Source organism: Bombus vancouverensis, chromosome 12 (assembly GCF_051014615.1).
Source record: "Bombus vancouverensis nearcticus chromosome 12, iyBomVanc1_principal, whole genome shotgun sequence".
Classification (NCBI taxonomy): domain Eukaryota; kingdom Metazoa; phylum Arthropoda; class Insecta; order Hymenoptera; family Apidae; genus Bombus; species Bombus vancouverensis.
This window is the reverse complement of record NC_134922.1, coordinates 11,066,258-11,087,474: the sequence shown is the minus strand read 5'-3', so window position 1 is coordinate 11,087,474 and position 21,217 is coordinate 11,066,258. Positions and strand designations below refer to the sequence as shown.

Here is a 21,217-nt window from a genome sequence, read left to right as displayed (position 1 = left end):
CGTAGATGTAAATAGCAACGATACGACGCGTTTGATTTGAGTCTTGTTGAAGCAAAAATGATAGATAGTTGCGATGACAGTTTGTTACGAAATTTATTTCATCGAATAAAAAACACTTTCAATGTTGCAAGAAAGACTTTCATCGAATGTTGAACTATAATTTAATATTCTCAGACCTGTGGAATTCCTTAACGATAAAAGGACACAATTGGATCGAAATGAATGGAAAAGCGCGATAGGATTATATAAATATGTATTTCCGATTATTTTTTATTTACAAGATGATTTTGTTTTATTTTATTGCTCCTATCATTTCGTGTAGGAAGACCATTTTTTATGGACATTTTATTGTTACATAATAACATAGTAGATACTAATATAGTTATTACCTAAGAGTAGGAATATTTAACATGTGATATATTAATTATATTAAAGCCAAGTACCAAAAAGATTTATCACAATTGTACGTTAAAATTGCTTAAAATTGTAAAAATTACAGGTGCACATCAGCCTTGAAACATGTTCTTGCGAAATATTAATTAGTCGTTACTCGTAATTGAAAGACAAGAGTATCTAATAGCAGATAATTAATGAATATGATATTAAAAGACCTATCTATAAATGGAAACATAAATATATTACCTATTTCTTAAATACGATGATATTATTATAACGGTAATTATTTTTTGATAAGTCCGCGTACTTCGTAAACATTTCTACCTTGAACTTTTTTAAACATTAAAAAACTCATTATAATTATATGTTATTTATCACAATGTGCATACGTATGTGTTTTAAACACGTTATACCTCTCAGATCGAAAAAAAGGTACAAAATAAAAATTAGAAATTTTTTATCGTTCACGAATTAGTAAAAATAGTAATGCTTACAAATATTTGTAGATTATGTTCTAAAAAATATGACATTTTTTCTTAAGATAGAATACTTTCTCCTCGTATAAACGTTATCACGTTTCGCTTTAAAGAGTATGGAATTAATTATTTTCCTTATTTAGGATACAATTTTTCTAATGTCATTGTAAATGTTTCTTCTAAAAGATAGTCTTGAATAATAGGAAAATTAATTTATCCGTCTATAAATCATTATCTTGTGCATTTGCAAATTATATTCTAAACAATGAGATCGACTATTCGTTACGATACAATGTTTCGCGTCCATAAATACGATAAAAACAGAAGTAAATACATTTTTAATATATTAATATGAGAAATAAATTATACAAACTAACATTAATTTATCGGTGTAATAAAAGATTCGTGACATACTGGTAAACAATGTAACAGTACAGATAATGCAGTAAAGATGAATAGGAAGTAATATTAAAGTATGTCTCGAGCAAACAAGATTCAACATAGAATAATTAATATCTTCACTCGGTAAAGAGCTAAATTACTTTGTTAAACCTTGTAACATTGATAACACAAGAAATACCTTAGTCTCTAAATAAATTCTTAAACGCATTAAATAGTTACAAAATATATGCATATCTCTTGTAAATTTTCATTTTGGCTCTGCTTGGAGTATGTTGTTCATATTCACTATAGTTTTGTATATGTATAACCGTATCACTCATAATCTCAAAACATCGAAAGTAATGAAATTCGTATAAAATTGATCGGTTGGAATAAAATAACGTAAAATTGTTTACGATTTTCGATCGACTTTTTAATTATTAACGCCAACCGCATACTGAAACAAAGCAAAGTCATTTCCCGGTTTTCCAACAATCTAAACAGCAGATTGTTAATTAAGTAAAACTGTACTAATACTAGTGTAGATATAAACTTAACAAACATCTTTTAAAGCTATATTAATGACGCATCCTGGAACTTTATATTTACATAACTTTAATATAAATTAAGAGAACTGTTAACGTATAGTTTTATTAAAACTACCAAGGCCGCCACATAGGATCAGCTTCGTCAACGCGTTCCACGTCAATTTCTTCGTCATCCTCGACTTTGACTTCCGTTTTAACTCTCTTCGCCACTCGTTCTTCCGTGAAGTCTTTCGCGTGAGAACGGCATCTCGTATTCAATTTTTTCTTATTTTCCAAGGTCACCGTGGTGTCGCATTCAGGTGAAATATTCAAGACGATTTTTTCGTGTATTACTCCACGACACGGCATTGCGTTTTGATTGGAAGACGTTACCTGGACGTTCTCCCTAGCGGAATTTGTAATCAAAGGTGCCAGTATATCAGCAGTGAGATCCAGACTTGCCAAAGTTTGGGTTAACATGCTCGTTTTCAGCTGTCGCAAACATTAAAAGCAACATGATAAATTAGTTTAGAAAACTGCAAGTGCAGCAAAGAGTACAAGTGATTTTCGATTTTTCGTCTACAAAATTGACGAAATTATGAAAGAATGTGGCAAGATATTTTTCTCGAACAAAATATACGAGATCAACGACGAAGAATGAAATGCGATCTATTGGATTGGCAATTAAGTGATTGCTTAGTTGCCAATTCAATACAAACGAACGAGATGTATTTTTAAAATATAATTGAAAATAATTTCAACTTTAGAAAATTAAATTGATAACACATTTTTTTATGTTCCTGTTGATACGGTTGAACGGAACTATGATATATGCGCCTGTGATACTTAGATGGTGTAAGATTTTCGACATCGGAAAAGTAGAATATATCGACGAAATTTGACGCGAAAAAGAAGCGAAATAAACGTGTTACAGCCGACACGATTTTTCGGAATAATCTTAATCACAGGGAAATTACATAGAGTGACAAGTTACAAAGCTGGCCGATCGTGCAATTTCATCTGACCGGCAGGCAAAGTAACACGCACACGTGGAAAAAAACTGAAACAGGACACGCGATGGTGTCAATCTCGGTGAGAAGAATGATGAATTATCCGGTGATGTTCACGGGTCTGGCCACTTTCGCCTTATTGTCTTCCGATCATCGATGATGAGATAATTACCGTCGAATTCGTTTGCCGGCTCTTTTGAAGGCCAGCTGCGAGGTGTCTCGCTAACCTTTCCGCGCCTTCACCTGGAACCGCAGAGAGAAATCTGTACGCCTCAGCTGCGCAATGCCCGAAACCGGACAGCCATCGACTTTCGGCCGATGCCTCTTCGTTCTTCGTAATCGTGCCCGACAATCCAGAAGATCGCGAGCCCTGTAGCCTTTGTAAATGGCGCACCGTCAGCTCCAGAATGTCCGCTTTCTCCAACTTGCTGATGTCCTCCCCCTCCGTCTGCAATCAATAAATCCTTTCAGGTTCCGTTTGAGCCGTATACCGGCCGAGCTAAGCTCATGAACGTTCTTTTGATTATGAAGAAATACGATACAGTGGATACAGTCCACTTAGTGGGACGAAATTTTAATTAGCGTCTGGTTAAATGAACTTTAAGATCGTCTTTGGAGGTAATTCGCCGATTAACGATATTAATAAATTGACAAGTTAAGAGTTCACATATAATAGGATAATATAGGTGTAATATCCTTCTCGTTTCGATATTCTACAATTTCATTCGACCGGATAAAAATCAAGGGAATGTCGCAACACGGTAGGGTCGTCCAGTTGAATCGCGAATTGTGTTTTTCTGCTCGCCTTTCGCTATAATTTACCGATTAATTTTAATTTTTGGCGTTAATTTTTGGTAAATTGACAAGTTAAGAGTTCACATATAATAGGATAATGTACGTGTAATATCCTTCTCGTTTCGATATTCTACAATTTCATTCGACCGGATAAAAATCAAGGGAATGTCGCAACACGGTAGGGTCGTCCAGTTGAATCGCGAATTGTGTTTTTCCGGCTCGCCTTTCGCTATAATTTACCGATTAATTTTAATTTTTGGCGTTAATTTTTGGTAAATTGACAAGTTAAGAGTTCGCATATAATAGGATAATGTACGTGTAATATCCTTCTCGTTTCGATATTCTACAATTTCATTCGACCGGATAAAAATCAAGGGAATGTCGCAACACGGTAGGGTCGTCCAGTTGAATCGCGAATTGTGTTTTTCGGCTCGCCTTTCGCTATAATTTACCGATTAATTTTAATTTTTGGCGTTAATTTTTGGTAAATTGACAAGTTAAGAGTTCACATATAATAGGATAATGTACGTGTAATATCCTTCTCGTTTCGATATTCTACAATTTCATTCGACTGGATAAAAATCAAGGGAATGTCGCAACACGGTAGGGTCGTCCAGTTGAATCGCGAATTGTTTTTCTGCTCGCCTTTCGCTATAATTTACCGATTAATTTTAATTTTTGGCGTTAATTTTTGGTAAATTGACAAGTTAAGAGTTCACATATAATAGGATAATGTACGTGTAATATCCTTCTCGTTTCGATATTCTACAATTTCATTCGACTGGATAAAAATCAAGGGAATGTCGCAACACGGTAGGGTCGTCCAGTTGAATCGCGAATTGTTTTTCTGCTCGCCTTTCGCTATAATTTACCGATTAATTTTAATTTTTGGCGTTAATTTTTGGTAAATTGACAAGTTAAGAGTTCACATATAATAGGATAATGTACGTGTAATATCCTTCTCGTTTCGATATTCTACAATTTCATTCGACTGGATAAAAATCAAGGGAATATCGCAACACGGTAGGGTCGTCCAGTTGAATCGCGAATTGTGTTTTTCGGCTCGCCTTTCGCTATAATTTACCGATCAATGGCGTTAATTTTTGGCAAATTGACAAGTTAAGAGTCGATAAGTTAATACTTTTTATTTTACCGCTGTGCAAATTTATTCGACTTTTGCCAAGTTGGGTAATATAGAAGTAGGTGCAATACAGTGAAACTGCGTTTATTGGAACGAAATTTTAATTGACATCCGATTAAACAAACTTCACGATCGTTTTCGGTAATAATTTATCAATTAATATTATAATATACGATATTCAATGGACCAGTCTGCAGAATTTCATCTGGCTTTCTCTGCGCAATTACGAAACTGATTAAATTAAAGAAACGATCAGTTTCACAGTATCCGAAATAGAAATCGTTTCGAGTATATTCAATGAAACAGTCGATGCTCGGACTAAATCTCGATCGGAGCAATAAACATTTGAAAGTTAGTACGAAATTTCAGGTATCCGTAAGATATTATTATGCAGGTAACAGGAAGAATTTTGCTCGAAATTTATTAGCGATATGTGAAGTGAATTAAGAAGGCAGAGGAAACGGTACCGTGAACACGGTGAATGAAAATCGAAGCAGCAATTTTTGCTTTCTCATTTATTATCCGATATACCTGTTCTTTCCATGATGAATCTTCCATTTGGCGTTCCAACCATCATCATCCATCATCGTCCAAAGAAGATTACCAAAAGTGCTGATATTATTACAGAGGAGATCCTTAAACGTTCCGATTGTGGGACCACGTTGATTTCGAAGAACGAACGCTTTATATTAACAGTATCTCGTGGAAGCTAAACGAAGCGATTATCTTCCAAGAGATTTAACGACAACGTTTACGATCGACAAGAAAGTTCCCACGAGGTAGATTTTAAATCGTCGAATAACCTTCTCACCGATGAATAATTTTCCATAGGGAAAGATAAAAACGGGACAGAGTTTTATTCGAAGAGTAAAGAAAAACGTAGCGAGAAAAGAAATTGTTCGTTCGATTCAATTATACGCGATAATTTGACCAAATGCTTGTTTCTCTTCCTTCCACTGTCATTCGATACGCATCGGGAACTTGAAAGAATTTTCATTCAACTCTACCCCGCTTTGTTTAGTGGTATTTTCTAAATTATTCTAGTTCCACGGCCTTTTCCCAGACTTTTGCCGCTCCACAGAGTCTTTGATAGACTAGCGAAGATATAATCGATTAACAGAAACGGCCAGCTATCTCACGATCGAATGTAAAAAGCCACGTGTATTTGTTTAACGCGATCATTCCGACAGAAGAACCGAGACGAATTTGAATTTCAATGGCGTAACGTAGGCGTCTGAGCGTGGAGAGTTCACGCTTCGTGATTCGAACGTGGAACGATGAAGGAATCTGATTGCCCTGATTGCGATATCATCTTTGAATAATATCAAGTACGACAAACCGATAAGCTTCTGAACTTTCGTGTCAGCGATGCAGATGAGATTGTAACCGGCTCGTGTTAATCGACAAATAAACTTTGGAAATACGTTCGGAATAAATCAGATCTTGGTGATCGTATGTTCAAGAAAGAGCTCTAAATACGCGAAGAGGTTCTGTGAAGTGAATTTACTCGGAAAGTAAGAGGAAAACTGTGAGAAATTCTTTTTGAAAATGCTGCCATTATATATACGTATACGGCGAATTAAGCGATTTCTTCTGGAGCTAAATGATTAATATTAAGATTAGAAAAACACAAAGGCTTGCGAAGCAGAAGTATGCGATTGTTTTATAAAAAGAAGTTTCGCAAAAAATCCCCTTCTTTAAAGAATATCGTATAATGGTAAAGATGGGAACCCGTGTGAAAGTTACTGGATGCTTGTACAGATGGCGGAAGACTACGACAGGAGCTACACTGCCGCTGCATTTGAAATTATTTACCCTAGGTAGACAATCTTAATTCATTCGACAAATTTCCATATTTATATTTCTATAATTTACGAGCGTCTTCTTTCATGTTCAACTTCCATATTTCTTTACGCGAATTTCGTTACTATATCGTTTCGATTTATTTTTCTCTTCTTTTTCCCTCGAAGCTTGATATTCCTCCTCTATGCCGCGGTTTATTTAATTCTATCTATTTCTTTAATTCTTCTTCTGTTTCCAATGGTTTCAAATTATCAGCCTTACGGCCGTACATAATTTTCGCTGAACGAAACGCCACTACTCTTGAACGTTCACATCGCTTCGTTATAAAAGGGCCATAATAGCCTTGCAATTAACTATTTTTCAACTAAAATGAAAAATGCTAAAATTAATTGGACGAAAGTTTTATAAGGTACTCGTGAATTGAAAAAGTAACTGTCTCGCATAGAAACTGCGTGGATGTATCCCCAGCGTATAATTAGCTATCATTAAATCGCTAAACCTTGGCGTGATCTCGATATTTGCTATTCCATGGGCGATTCTGTCGGAACCGGCGTAAAATGCCGAGTAATTTTCATCCGCGATAAAAATGCAATCAACTTGGCAAATGTAGAGGAACGTTGCGTTTTCGTACGATTCCGATAACAGCTTGATACGTTTACAAAATTGCAATCTGTAGGTTTGCGCGGGTTTTTAAGCAAACTTGTTGCACCGGTATTACCACTTCGTAAAATGACGTTTTATTTTTCTATAAATTTACCAGAGCAGTTCTAACGTCGCGTCGATTCCACACGAAAATCGGATAAACCGAAGCGAAGAGGACTGTCGGTGTATCTTAGACGAAATTGTCGTGCGCCAACTGTCATAAGAACGTAAAATTCGTAGCTGTTCATTTCAGAGAGACGGATCGTCGGCATCTGAAAAGCAAATTTTTCAGGAAATCGATTTGAAGTGGAGAGAAGAAAGAGAAATATAGCGGAAAAAATTCTTTTCTTCCGTTTGTAAGACTTTGTAATGAAATATTGTTCGCGTATATATCGTTTACTGTTAGAGGAGGATTAGAGCAATTTTTAAATCGCAACATTCTCCTTCGCGCGTGTGCGTAACACGACGATGAAAGGTAAATTTCTCCAGAACGTTTGAAAGTAGAGCTTGAAATAGCGAACTATTGGAAATTCGACCACTTTGCGACGAAATGAACACTTCTCTTCTTCTGTAATTTATATAATAATTTTCACCTATCGAGAATCTAATAAAATATCGTTTATCGTTTATAATTAAGATACTTTCTTCGCATCCTTCTTATCGATGGGAAACAAATTCTTACTTAGCTCTCGTTTATTCGTTTACTCATCAAAATACGAATTCGCAGAAAACTCCACGCTCTACATACGACAGATTTCCTCTGACCATCTTAAAAAGGGGACAACAAACTGAAGAATCTCTATTGAATTCAGCAATTTCACGGCAATATATAGAGACAGAGACAGAGAGAGAGAGAGAGAGAGAGAGAAAGAGAGCATCACTCTATGACTATTCATAGGAAAGAAAAAAAAAAGGTGATTAATCATTTCACACGGCGCTTATCTAGGAAACAGGTTAATACAATGGCATCTCTCCATCTTCATCGACGATAGTCAGCTCTGCGAGTTCCGCTATCTGCTAGAAGACATCGCAATTACGCCACGTATTAAATGTAATGAACACAGTCGAAGCGTTAACTACTGGTTTCATAATTACGGGTAAGTCGCGTGTTTACTTGACACCGCGAGGCGAACGAGCGAGCGAGCGAGCAAGCGAGCGAGCAGTTCCCACGGTCTAGGAATATTTAAGCACCAAATCGATTGCACGCGTAGTTGCGGCTTGAGAATGCATTTCCTGCTGCGAGCGACTCGTGAAATTACAGAGGGGAAACGTGGTATCGCGAGCACGGCCAGTAAGTCGAGCAAGAAACCGTGGCTTCCTTCCAAAGGTTTCTCCCGCTACGATGATGAGGAAAAAAGCATAGCACGTGCTCGTTGGACCAATGTACTGCGTCCAGAGCCGATCAAATGCCTGTCCAATGGTTTTACTGATATTTACATCGCACTTCTGCCATTGCTTCTGGAAATCACCAGGCTTTTTCGCGATATCGTGCAATGTTCGCGTAAACGACGTTCATAGGTTGTGAGTTATTTTAGAAGGAAGATTTTTAGCCAAAGTAAGAAGTCAATGGAATTCATAGACTTTTTGCAAAATCGTAGAAACTTGTTGATTGCAATCGCGTACGAGTTTACGTGAGTTTCTCCTGAAGATAATATTTTTTTTTTTTTTTTTTGAGAAAACTCGAATCATGCTGTTGATGAAATTTTATAGATTATCATTCAGTAAGTACTTATGATAGGTTTTCTTACGCGATATCGACGATTTGATAGTAAAACAGATGAAATTTTGCTAGTTACAAATTATACGATCATTTGTTAATGGAGGTTTTGTTATCGTTGTGTGATGTGTTGTTAAAAAGAGTTCGGATAAGAGAAATACCGGTCTTTAAAGTTCCAGTATTTTGTGAAAAATGGGAGAGTTCTTCTTAGAAGTTGTGGCAGAATTGTTTATAACGAAACAGTTTTTCAATTGACTATTTCTATGTAAATTTCATTCGTAAATACGGTAATAAAATAAAAGTAAATATAAGAAAATCATAGATACGTACCTCTAAAGTATCTATCATAAGGTTTTTCAACTCATCGAGGCATTTGTTTATTCGTGCACGTCGTTTTCTTTCCAACAGAGGTTTCGTTATCTGATTTAAATAAAAGAACAATATTAATTAATAACTTTAACAGCGAAGAAAGTTTAGATAGCCATTTTTAAAGCATTTTTGAGGCAAGCGTGTGAAAGGCACTATAATATAACATCAAATAAATTATTAAACTTCTTTTACGAATAAAATCTCTAATTGTTCTACGAAGTAGAAGACGTGGAAAGCTTGGTCGTGGTATTAGAGCGGCGTAAAACAAAAATTGTTCTCGCCCTTCCATTTTTATTTATCTTACTCACTTTTTTGTATCGATAGGTCTTGGAAACCGGATGAGGGCATTCGTATGACATCATTGCACGAGCTGCTCTATCTCTTCAGACTTGACAAACACAAGTACTTCGCACCTGATTGGCAAAGAAATTTATGTATCTTGAAATATAAATATTTAATGAACGCGTAGCAAATAATGAAAGTCCAAGAAACAAACATAATCTTGGCGATACTTATACTTTTCAACTTTCCTTAAATGCCAAGTTCTAGATATCTTATTTTTCCAATTAATAAAAACTTGAACGTTTTCAGGGCAAAATTAATATTGCCTTTTATCGAAATAGAGATAACAATTACAACAATTTTGTCGTCGCAACACGTTGATTATAAATAACAGATTTATAATACTAATATCGATAAATATTTTCTAATAAAATTGACAATTTGTAACGGACACCTTGTCACGTAATTGGTCGCTTTAGTGATCGAAAGTTGCCACTCTGTCTCACAGTAACTATCCTTATTTTCAAGTTCAAACATAGCAATCAAAATTCTCTAAATCCTATTTAAAAAAAGGAGAAAAAGAAAAACAGAACAAAAGCAAACATGAGAAAATGACAAAATATTTCAGTACACATAATAATCACTCGGAGCGAATAATATTGACACTTTCCTTCTTATCTTCGACAAGACAACTGGCTTACCTTTTATTTACAATACACTTGCAATATCACAAATCCAGCGAAGCAAGAAACGTCATCGACAACAGCGGTACACGCCCAAGTCTAATTAAACTGTTTGAACCATCGAAGCCTTGTCGATATTTTGCACTCACGTGAACGTCAGAAACGCGACACTGAATCGTGATAAATAGAGAGTGAAATTCACTGACACTAGAAGCGAACGCACCGCGTGCAGTCTCTAGAGAAACTGACTCTCCTCTGCCATTCAAGCAGCCGCTACCCTCACCAACTTGGAACCCTCTGCAGAAGCTACTTCTCAGCCAGAAGGTCGCTCTAAATGCTTTGATTGTGTTGCACCTACACCTTGAAGCACGATGGGCGTCCCGACGCTCTTGGAACTTGTTTGGATCTCGATTCGATCATCGCCGTGGATGTTGCGCGCTTTTAACCAAGCATTGCGCAGAAGAAAGAGACTGTAGATCAGTTAGGGTTATTTCGATCCGTGAACCAATTAGGAAAATTGTCATTACGTGTGTAGCGGCACATGAGTCAACTAAAGATTCGAATCGGGAGAGACCTTCATTGTTGTGCCTTGGAATACCAACGTTGTTTCGAAGGTAAACAAACTCCGGGCAAAACATTATCGTCGTTGTTTGTAATCTTCGACTGGATTTAAATTTGAACTTTTTGTAATACCACCGATCGATACAAATAAACAAACATATTGTCTAAGACAATGATTACAGCGAGTCATACAATGGAATAGCGAGCGTATAGTTGAAGAGTGGCATTGAGCGAGCATCTCTGTACTTGTACTTCAAGCGATTTTAATCTAAATAACTGACAATTACCAATTCCTCGCTCGTCTGTTTAATAAACAAACGAACACGTATAAGAAATCACCTCATATAGTTGACAGAAGATCGACGAAAGTTTTCTTCGACGAGTCTAATTATTCGCAAGTTCTCGATCTTTTAGGGGAGACACGCGCTTTACTGTGTTTTAAGTAAAACAGTACAGGAGATTATGTTGCAGGAATTACCTTTATCGTATAGCAAAATCTGGGCCGTAGAATACTCGCAGATAAAATAGTTTGCGCCTAAGAGGAACATCGAGAAAGGAAATTGTGCTATTTCTAGTATAATTAATAACTAGTTAGGGTAAGGAATCTTCATCAACGCTATAATTATAATTATTTCCTTGAGTTGCGAGATCGCGAAGGAAATGAAAATTACAATTTCTTTGGAACGCGCGTCTATTAATAAAGAAATGTTAAATATAGAAAAGGTTAGCTGATGAGGCAGGAAAGTAAGGATGAACTAACGTAATCGCTAAAGTGAACGAGATTAACGTTGCATCGGCTGTAAGAGAAAAGTAAACTCAATGAGTAGAACAGATTAAATTATCGATATCTAAATGATCAGGATCAAGCGTATAGAGATGGATTTTATTTAACAAGAGAAAGATATCTTAGCCGAAACAACGCCATTAATGTTAATGAACAGCCGAAAGCTGGCATCCCTACATGGGCTAATAAGAAATGTTCAACACATTGTAAGCTGCAGTTAAAGCTACTTAACGTGTCCACAGATCGTTTCGAACACGTCTCGCACACTTCCATTAAATGAAAATGAGACACCTTTTTATATTCTCTGTGTTTGAGAAACTTTATTTTATTTAGCAATTACTGCAAAATAAACTGCTGCCGAATGTAATCAACGTGCTGTGAATCGTTCTTTAAGGATTCCTCTTTAAGATTCGCATTGCGATTCCGAATACGAGCGTAACACAATTTTTGTCATTAATTAACGCCTTCCAGACTACTTCGATACATACATAAGAGATGCATAAAGTGAGTGAGAAAATATATAATAATTCACAATGTCTCAGCTGCTTCATATAAATTTTTACGAGTGACATAACGTTCCAGTTTTTCTTTCATCGTGATTCCGCCGTTTTTAAGTCGTTGACATTTCGTGACATTCGAACGAGGTTGTTACGAGCAAGTTAATTATGTAACGTGTAAATGGTAATTGTATTACGACGTTTAAGATAGATAGAAGAATGCTTGAAAGTGGTTTTGTAAACAAATCGACATTGCTATAGGAAACCTCAGTTATTCGTTGAAATTTCATAAGAGAAGAGAAGAGAAGAGGTAAAACGAAGAATCGATATAAACAGCTGTGATACTTGGACGGAACTCGTAAAAAACCTGCGTGAAGCTTCTCAGAAGCATGGTTGGTTTATCGAATTTTTATAGATTTTAGAGCCGGCCTCTCGAAGGTTTGATAAAGCACCAGACGAATCCCCCATTAACATTATCTCTTGTCAACTCGGCCAAATATCTGTAGCCACGTGAATTACGCAGATGTAGCTGTCCACTCGTTGCTTTCGACACGGAACGTTCGAGCGATTCGCCCTAAACGAGAGAGTGGAAGGAAGATAAAGTTTGTTCGCGCGTTGACGACTTGTCAGAATTTTATGGAAATGCCAGCTTTTCGAAATGTTTGATTATTTTTTGGCAATCCACTTTGATAATCGCTTTAATAAGTGATTAATAATACGATATATTTATCAGACTAGTGAGTTTCTTTTAGTAACCTTTTTTTTTTTTCTTTAATAATTTTCCTAATTTTGTTTCCGTTAAAAGCCGAGTATCAGAAATACGTACGTATTTTTATTTGCTTTTTTAACAGATACGAACACGTTTTCATATAATTTTTTTAGATTTGGATTTTTATAAAAAGAACAGTTCGTTGATTATATAAGACTGCTTCAAGTGAAATTAAATTTGGAATAGCAGGCTTTTTATCGGCCAAGCATAATTTGACGATTTCTTGCACTTGATAATCGCCTGGATAAATCCTTCTTTTCCCCTTTTTCTCGCGGCTAGTTCGTTACGAAAAGGCCGGTTAATTAAAGCACGAATTGGAAATGTAAATAAACAGGTGCGCTAATATCGAAACGATCTGAAAGAATAAGTTAAAAGGGCCTTTTCTTTTTAAACGCTGCCCCTTTCCCCACATCTTAGATTATACTTGAAAAAAGGTAATCAATGTAAATATCGGCACATTCGCTTCACGAAATCATTTTCGTTCGTTGCATTATGCATGCGAATAAGTATTCACGAACGAGAAAGGTTTCGTGTCAACGAAAGTAATTTAAGACGAACGGATTCGTCGTTATAGGGGTGAAAGCACCGCAATTAGCATTTGCAACAATTTCCAGGGTTTAACGAGTCGAATGGAAAGAAATGTGAACACGGATGTTATTGAAAAGCCGACGAAAGACGATGGAAATGTATGTTGGTAAAGATACGATTTTATACGAGATATTTCTTCCATATGTTTTGCTTTTTAAATGTACTAATTAATTTTTAAAGAAAAATATTCAGGCGTATGTTGTAAAGAACGGGAAACGTTCTTTTGGTAGATATTTAACGATGTATTTAACGAATAATACGACGATATTTCAATCAAAAAATTTGTTCAATAGAATTGTTACAATTTCTTCGTTTATCGAAATAAGAAAATTGTCTAGACGTTATACATGAACCTTCCTATAGTCTACAGCCTTCCTTAAATGTTGCAAATTCATGTTCGATTTCCAGGTAGCTGTCGCGACACATTTTATTCAAATTTTTTAATCTAAACCATCTTAACATTAAACGACAAAATATACAGAATTCTCAAAGTATAATCTCTTTTCTCAACAATGTAAACGCCGGTTCTACCTTATCATTTCTTACGATATTGAACGTTAATTACTTGTATGGATAATAAAACAAAGGATAGAGTCGATCAGGTTAGCACGTGAGATCTGTAAGTGTCGATAGATTTCGCTAAAGCGATATTTTATACGCGTCAAATTAACGCGTAACAGTTTCGTCAGATTTCCTATCAATCGAAACAACAGGGCCGATCTTCTGGCTGCTCTCACAGTTCTCGTGTGACTTTCCGACGTACATGGCGGAATACCAGGAAGGAAAACAATAATTAATGATGTCACCGGGGCATCAAAAGCCCCGTGCGGTATCGTGGGCGCAGTTATCGCGAGCGTTTATCGTTTGTGCCACCACGCAGACCGTTATCACCGAGCGGAAAGTACGGGCTCGCGGTCGAAGCGTGCGAATGTTTGCGATCCGTGTCCGATCTTTGATGCCATGGTGCCGTCAATGGAGCTGGCAGAGGAACAGAGAGACTGAGAGTGTCAGTCATTCTTATAAAATACGTTACGTGTTCATATTGACAGGCGCGCGTTTGCTGACGAACCGGCGAATCGGCGAATACAAAGGGAGCTTGTCTCTTACGTTCCCTATGTGTCTTATGTATCTCAATTTAAGTGCAAACTTGGCTGTTGTTTAAATAAGATATTTTAGAAACGATGTTTTAGAAAAGATGGTTATTCACTGAAATGAAACATAGTTGTTCCTCAAGGTATTTGTACATATCTTTTTTCGATTTACGAGCAAACTTGAGTATTATCTGAATAAGATACTTTAAAAATGATTGTTTAAATAATGCACAGTGACTCGCTAAAGTAATTGGACATTTAGCGTAGAAAACTATTAAATTTATATTGTATGTTTTATTACTACGTTTTGTTGTTTTATTATTTATATTTTAGTTTATTATTAGACACAATGGCCGTGATTATATCGGTCAAATTTTAAATCACTCTGAAAATGCATTGCGCTCGTAATTTATTCGTAAAAGATTTTTTTTTTTTAATTTATGTATGTGTCGCATAAGAACGCAATTTTCTCTGTCAATGGTATTACAGTTTATGACAGTTCGATACGAATAGTGAGTGATTGCAGACGGAGAGGATAAGATCGAGTGTCTACAACAGAATATCAGTTGCAATTAAAATATGATTCTAGGAATGCACGTGAAGATTGAAATGTTTGATACCACATGGAAGTATACATATATACATATGCGTGTATGTACATAGATGAACATTGTACGATATCTATCTTACAAAGCATCTTTTTATTAAATTCGAGCATAGGGCTTTCTTGGAAAACATTTACAGAAAAATATGTTCGATTTTTCACCATTCACTGGGTAAACGTCTATACATTTTCGTGATAATCTTCTCGAATCTAGTCGAGTAGCAAAACACTCTGAAGATTGTGAATTAAAAATTTGTTAAATTCTCAAGCTTTCAGACGTTTAGAAAGTCGAATACTCGAACTTTTCTAAATTCGAATCTTTTCGAATACGACTCAGATTCAAATTCATCGTCAGACGGATATTCGTTAGATATTCAGCGGACATTAAAGTTCGATGCAAAATGAGTAATCGTCAATTTTCACTTGTCGATTAGTCTATCTGTCGTTAATATTCACTAAAAAGTAAGTTCGGATCACCTCATTTTACTTATCATTGATATATCGACATGAACGTTAAATGTCTGTTCACTAATTTGCACGATTGCGTGTGCCTTGAGAGGAATTTTAATTCCAATGGAAATTACACCGTCAATTTTGTTCCCCGCGGTGACAGGAGTTATGTGCAAACCTTTGCGTTTCGTAATCGCTCGCAAGGCGTCAACGTTATTGCTGAAGGAGGCACGTGTGCAAATAAATGTTACGAATGTGCGTCGCATTAATTCAATTAACTCGACGCTTTCCTTTCTCGTCTTATTTCGGTAAAAAGCAAACACGCGGCAAGATTAAGTCATAAATTTGCGTTTTACATAGGAACAGCCGAAATCTTCTCATTTGTCATTTTATTCTCTATCGTGATAATTGTTTCGACCATTCTTTTCCATGTAACCGCGTACAATACGAGTAGCCAATTACGAGGAAATAAAATGGCACCTTTTAAATTAACAATTAGCAACCGGCACGCTTTTCGTCAAGATTGACTTAATAGTAAAATATGGTTCTACTTCGTATCACGAGGTAGCAGATATCTCGTCATAGGGCGGTTTAACGTCGAATACAAGAAGCACATTACGCGTTTGAAGCTTGCGAATCTCTCAAAATTTACTAATGTTTTCTTTTTATGTTTCTTACAATTAATTCTTTATTGGGAATTATAAGTAAGTTTTATATTAAATATTAGCCAAGTTAGTTGAATTGATTAAATTTTAGTTGTTAGGATCAGATTAGGGTTGAATTAAAAAAAATAAAGAAATAAAGAAGATTTATGTACCGTAGAGATTTATCGAAAATCTGAGCTCCCCCATTCAATTTAACGATCTCTGTTTCGTGAAAAAGTGTTTGCTGAAATTTGAATAAAAATACCAATGCTCGAAGAATCTATAAACTAGGATGTATATCCTTTAATATCGAAAAAATGATGTTTTATTTTTCATCTCTTATATCGTTGATCGCTTCAACCGGTCAATTCTCTTGGCAAGATTTCCTGTATGAGATGAACGAAACTCGACGCTGCCGTTGGTTGCTCGAGCTGGTCCTTTGGAACCTTTCGAAAGTTTACTCCCCGAGTACGGATGGGTGCAAAAATTGGTGCTCGTTTCCTTTCTCCCCGATCCAACTCTCGAACGATTTTACGAGCGAAGTCTCGCGTGCACGTAAAAAGTGGCAGTCGGGTTTCCTCTTTTCTTCTCTTTCCTTCTCTTCCCTCTTCTTTGCTTCTTTTTTTTTTTTTTTAATGTTTTATTACAACTGATTGCGGGGCCAAGACCTCGTACGAGACTTTATAATACGCGAATCCGGATGCCCTTTCCACCTCGGGGGGATACGCGTGGTAGGTAAATCATTTTGAAACATGTGAATGGCAGGAATTGCTGTCTGGTATAAGCACGAATGGACGTTCCGGTAAATAATTGTAAAATGGCTTACTGTTGCCCGACTGGTGAAAGTGTTCGCGTGAAAAGGGCTCAATGAGTCTGACGTTTGGATTGGAAACATAATACGTTGAAGAAATGCAGCGATACTTTGGCGTAAGATGAGAAAACGTTGGCAATATGCATCTTGTTCGCGTCTGTTCGATTATCTTTCTCAGTTTTCGATTTATTACTACGAGACTTTGAAATTGTAGAGGATGGTTGGTCGAGTGGTTTGAGATGTTGGAACCGTCAAATATATTTTTAAATAATTAATAAATACAGAGCTCGTACTAACTGATTCGCTAAAGACTGTGAATTGATCGCTAATAAAATCGCTCGAGACTGAGACTGCAGCGACATTGTTTTACCCGCAGTTTATTTATTGTTGCATTATGTATGTCCTAACGATGTTGATACTCCGAGACAAAAGAACAATATTATTCGAATTGTCCTCTAACTCGTGTAAAAAATGAATAAAATGGTCTGGCTTTAGCTCGGATCAGTAGCTCTTCGCTTTAGTCTACAAACAGATCTATGAAAATTTCAATTGCCTCAAGTTCAACATGCCTTTGATCTTCGTGAAAAGATCAAATTTTTCCTTCAAAATTCCTCCAAAGAATCAAGCTATTTCGATATTCCTTTTCCTATTTATGCTGCTAATATGAAAATATAGAAACACGTAGAAAATTGTAAATCGAACCGTCGATATACTAAACAAGGACCCAACCACTTTTCGCTTAAAAATTGTTCACGATAGAACTTAACTAAATACAAGGTGAATTACTTATTTTAACTTAAATAAGCTCACCTTACGTTATGAATATTTCTACGCTCGAGCGTGTCTCGTGTCTTTGCATACATATTTTATACACAGGTCCCCAACTCGCAACCAGGCTAATGAAAAAAAAAAAAACTGTTAAATTCCGCGGAAAGAATTCCCCTTGGAGGTAGCCAGAACGGTTCCGCGACATCGCAGCCCGGTAGCAATTAATCGCAAGTCTGGGTTGGCGTCGTGCCAGAAGGAGCAACATCAATCATTCCAGCGAGAAGGAGAGGAGTATGAACAAAGAGACGAAAGGACGTGAGGTGAGAAGGAGAGCGGTGGAGACGAGGTCGCGTGTGCCCAGGAACGAGGGAGAGAGAGTAGGCACTATACAGGGTGTCACAATATGTGTGTGGGGTATGTTTTATAGAATGAACCCTAGTCATCAAAACGATGAAAAAGGTTCGTGTACAAAATGCTCATTTGACGCTTATTTTACGAATTGCAAACAATTTGATCTTACGCTAGAAGAGTATTAGCATCGATGAATCAGTCGAAGAATCTTCTTCTCTTCATCTTCCGTACATTCCATGTGTGTCACTCTAAAGTCCACAAACTAAACCAAATGACACAGAGTTTGTTTTAAACTCTTCCTCGTTTATTTGCCATCGACCACGAGTAACAATAAACAAATATGTCATTACGAAGTTATAAATATCCGAAGGCGATTGTACATACTTTGACTCGTATCTATCTCCATTCATTTTAGCGTGGAACAGCCATATGGAAGGTTTAAACTGTTTCAACTTGCAAATGTTCAGAAATCGCTCGCATTTCTGAACCACTTTTTACAGAACTCCTACTGCTGATACATTTGTCAGTGCATCCAACAATTTCGTTTCGCCATTGTCATTTCCAGATCGTTTCTTGTTTCGTTGTTCGCCATGCACCTTAACGCGTTTGCGATAGGAAAAATGTTGAATTGGAATTGTTCTACGACATACGTAAAATATGAACAATTCCTTTTCTACGTCTAATTATTTATAATATATATTTACAGGTGGCTCGAATAATCCGCCACATATTCTATGACACTGTGTATAGTCCAGTAAGAAAAAAACGCGGTTTGCTCGCGGCTCGAGCCCTGGACGTGTGCGAGTCGCGTGTGGGGCTCGCGCCTGTCGTTGTCTCTGTCGTGAGCACGGGTCCTGAACGGTTGCCCTGTGGCCGGGGCCCGACCTGTCGTTGTCTTTCCTCCCGTTGTTGGCCTCGCGTGCTGCTCTGCTCCTCTCTCTCTCTCTTTGTCTGTCGGACCCCGTGCCGGTCGATGGGTCCGTCTGGGACATGAGGCCTTGCCTCGTTCTCACGGTAGCCTCCGACAGGGGCCCTCTTACCCCCTCCCTCACTCTTTCGAACGACGACGATGTTCTTCTCTCGCGATTGACCGAGTGAGCCAACCGATTCCTCCTTCTTTTCTTTCTCTTTTTCGATCGCTCGCGTGTGAGGAAGCGCGTGCGTACCGTGGCAAGCACGCGTCCTCCTAGGCTCCGATTTAGTGCGCCGCGATACATTGCTTTTCTATCGTAGCCAGCATTCTGGCTAGTGGGATGCGTAAGATTTATTGTCTTTTGGGTAAGCAAGGTTCGGGTTCGTGCCAGGTATGGTTTTAAATTTGACCGGATTTCGGTAGGTTTTGAGAATGGGCAGGGGTCGATGATTTGTTGAGCGATGTTTCGAGGACATCGAACCTAAATATGTCGAATGGAGGATGTTGTCGGTGCGTATGTACTGTGCGAGGGTTGGTAATAGTTTCACTGTGAAAAAAGGATGTCTAATTTCCGACGTATGGTAGATAGAGTTTTGTAAAATTCAAATATAAAAAATAACATGATTGAATCGTAGTTCTGGTCTTGTTGACGTAACAAGCCGATTATTAACATTCGAGCAATCGAAACCTTGCAGAAATGAAATAAATGCTGATTTGAAATAAATCGGTGCTCATTAATTGTCTGGCTCGTTTCGAAATCAACTGCTGTATATTTTGATTATACACTGAAAAATTGTAGTTAGGCGAGCTTATTCGAAATAAAATGTTCTCTTTCTCTCATCGTCTTATTACGGTTTTCGAACCGAGTGAAATTTCTTAACAAGTAGGTGTATCAGCCTCATAAGGGTTATAACTGATGTTACTTCCGTTACTCTTTAACAGATGTGTGATCTGTATTGTACTACTTTCGTAATTACTCGTATCCTATATGGTTTTCACGCGGCTGCCGGCTATAAATTCCCTACAGTTTGGTTATTGATGGTTGAAATTCCACGCTTGCTCAGCGCTTTTATACATGTGTATCTGACTATTACATATCTACTGGGTGACCAGAAAATATATTTCACTAATTGACGAAGAGCAATTGACCGTAAGGCAGATATTGGTGCGATTAGCTGAAGTTTAGTCTATAAAAATAAATAAAAGTGCGGTAGTCGTTCTTAATGCGATAAAAATGCAACAACTTTCTACCGAATAATTTTTCACAGAACCGAAAGAACGTAACAGTACATCATAAGTATATTATAAGGAGATCGACCTAAATTTCAAAAGAGACAGAAATAAATTATTATTATTACCATACGTACTTCATTTTCAAACAGAACTTATATTTTACTTTTCACCGATTTAATATTAACGATACTGCGAGTTCTCATAAAAATTTATCTTTAAAATCATGATACCCGGCCAACTGTTAACTTACGTATAGCATGTGGTTGTTTAACTACGGCCCAGCAAGAAGTTCCTCGGACAAACATTACGTGTACGCGACTCTCTGGGTTACCAGATCGCGTCTGTTCGTTACCCGAGAACGTACTTGTATATAAAAATACAAGCAATAAATTTCCGTGTAACTACGCAGCATAAACGTGTCCTGTGAAACACGACGAAATAAAGATACGCAGGGAAAGCGACCATAATGTTTTTAACGAAGCTTCAATCCGACCTGCAGAACCAGAGAATACCTACTTTCGGTAGATTCGTACGAACAAATTATATTCAGCCGGCGTCTTATGGCTTAATTATGGGCTCGTTTGTAGTTAAGTGCTTCGATCGAATGTTGGCAGATATACTGCGCTCAGTTTACCTGGTGAAATGCTGCTTGGTGCTACGTTTGAACGTCCATCGACGATTTACAATGGATCACACATTGGCAACTGTAACGGGAACTGTACTTTCTTCCGTGCTCACTCTTCTACTGGTGACATTTTTACGATTACGAGAATATTGTTGCGAGGGTATAAACAAGTCCTTAACCAGGAGGTGAAACGGAAAAAGAAAGATTGTGTGTATTTAAAGAGATTCTTCTCTCGAAGCTCTCGACGATAATGAATAAAATGGCGAAATTTGGGATTGATGTAGCATATTTTTTAAGAAGTTGGAA

The 21,217-nt window shown here is 37.0% G+C and overlaps 1 protein-coding gene across 1 annotated transcript; it reads right to left on the bottom strand.

The window, feature by feature from the left end:
• Nucleotides 1–309: 309 nt before the first annotated feature.
• LOC117155408 (uncharacterized) lies at nt 310–10,463 on the bottom strand. The gene is made up of 5 exons (XM_033331320.2): nt 10,241–10,463; nt 9,566–9,670; nt 9,219–9,308; nt 2,963–3,238; nt 310–2,272 (listed from the first exon to the last, which is right to left on the bottom strand). Exons 2-5 carry the CDS (start codon nt 9,617–9,619, stop codon nt 1,913–1,915), a joined length of 780 nt encoding a protein of 259 aa, XP_033187211.1. The 5' UTR covers nt 9,620–9,670; nt 10,241–10,463; the 3' UTR covers nt 310–1,912.
• Nucleotides 10,464–21,217: the final 10,754 nt, after the last annotated feature.

What these genes read in the sequence shown, in the direction of transcription:
- LOC117155408 (XM_033331320.2), bottom strand. Translation starts at nt 9,619, where the DNA reads ATGATGTCATACGAATGCCCTCATCCGGTTTCCAAGACCTATCGATAC. An exon ending in AGACCTATCGATACAAAAAA is followed by an intron (nt 9,309 to 9,565) that starts GTGAGTAAGATA and finishes TATTTAAATCAG; the next exon opens with ATAACGAAACCTCTGTTGGA. An exon ending in TTATGATAGATACTTTAGAG is followed by an intron (nt 3,239 to 9,218) that starts GTACGTATCTAT and finishes TATTGATTGCAG; the next exon opens with ACGGAGGGGGAGGACATCAG.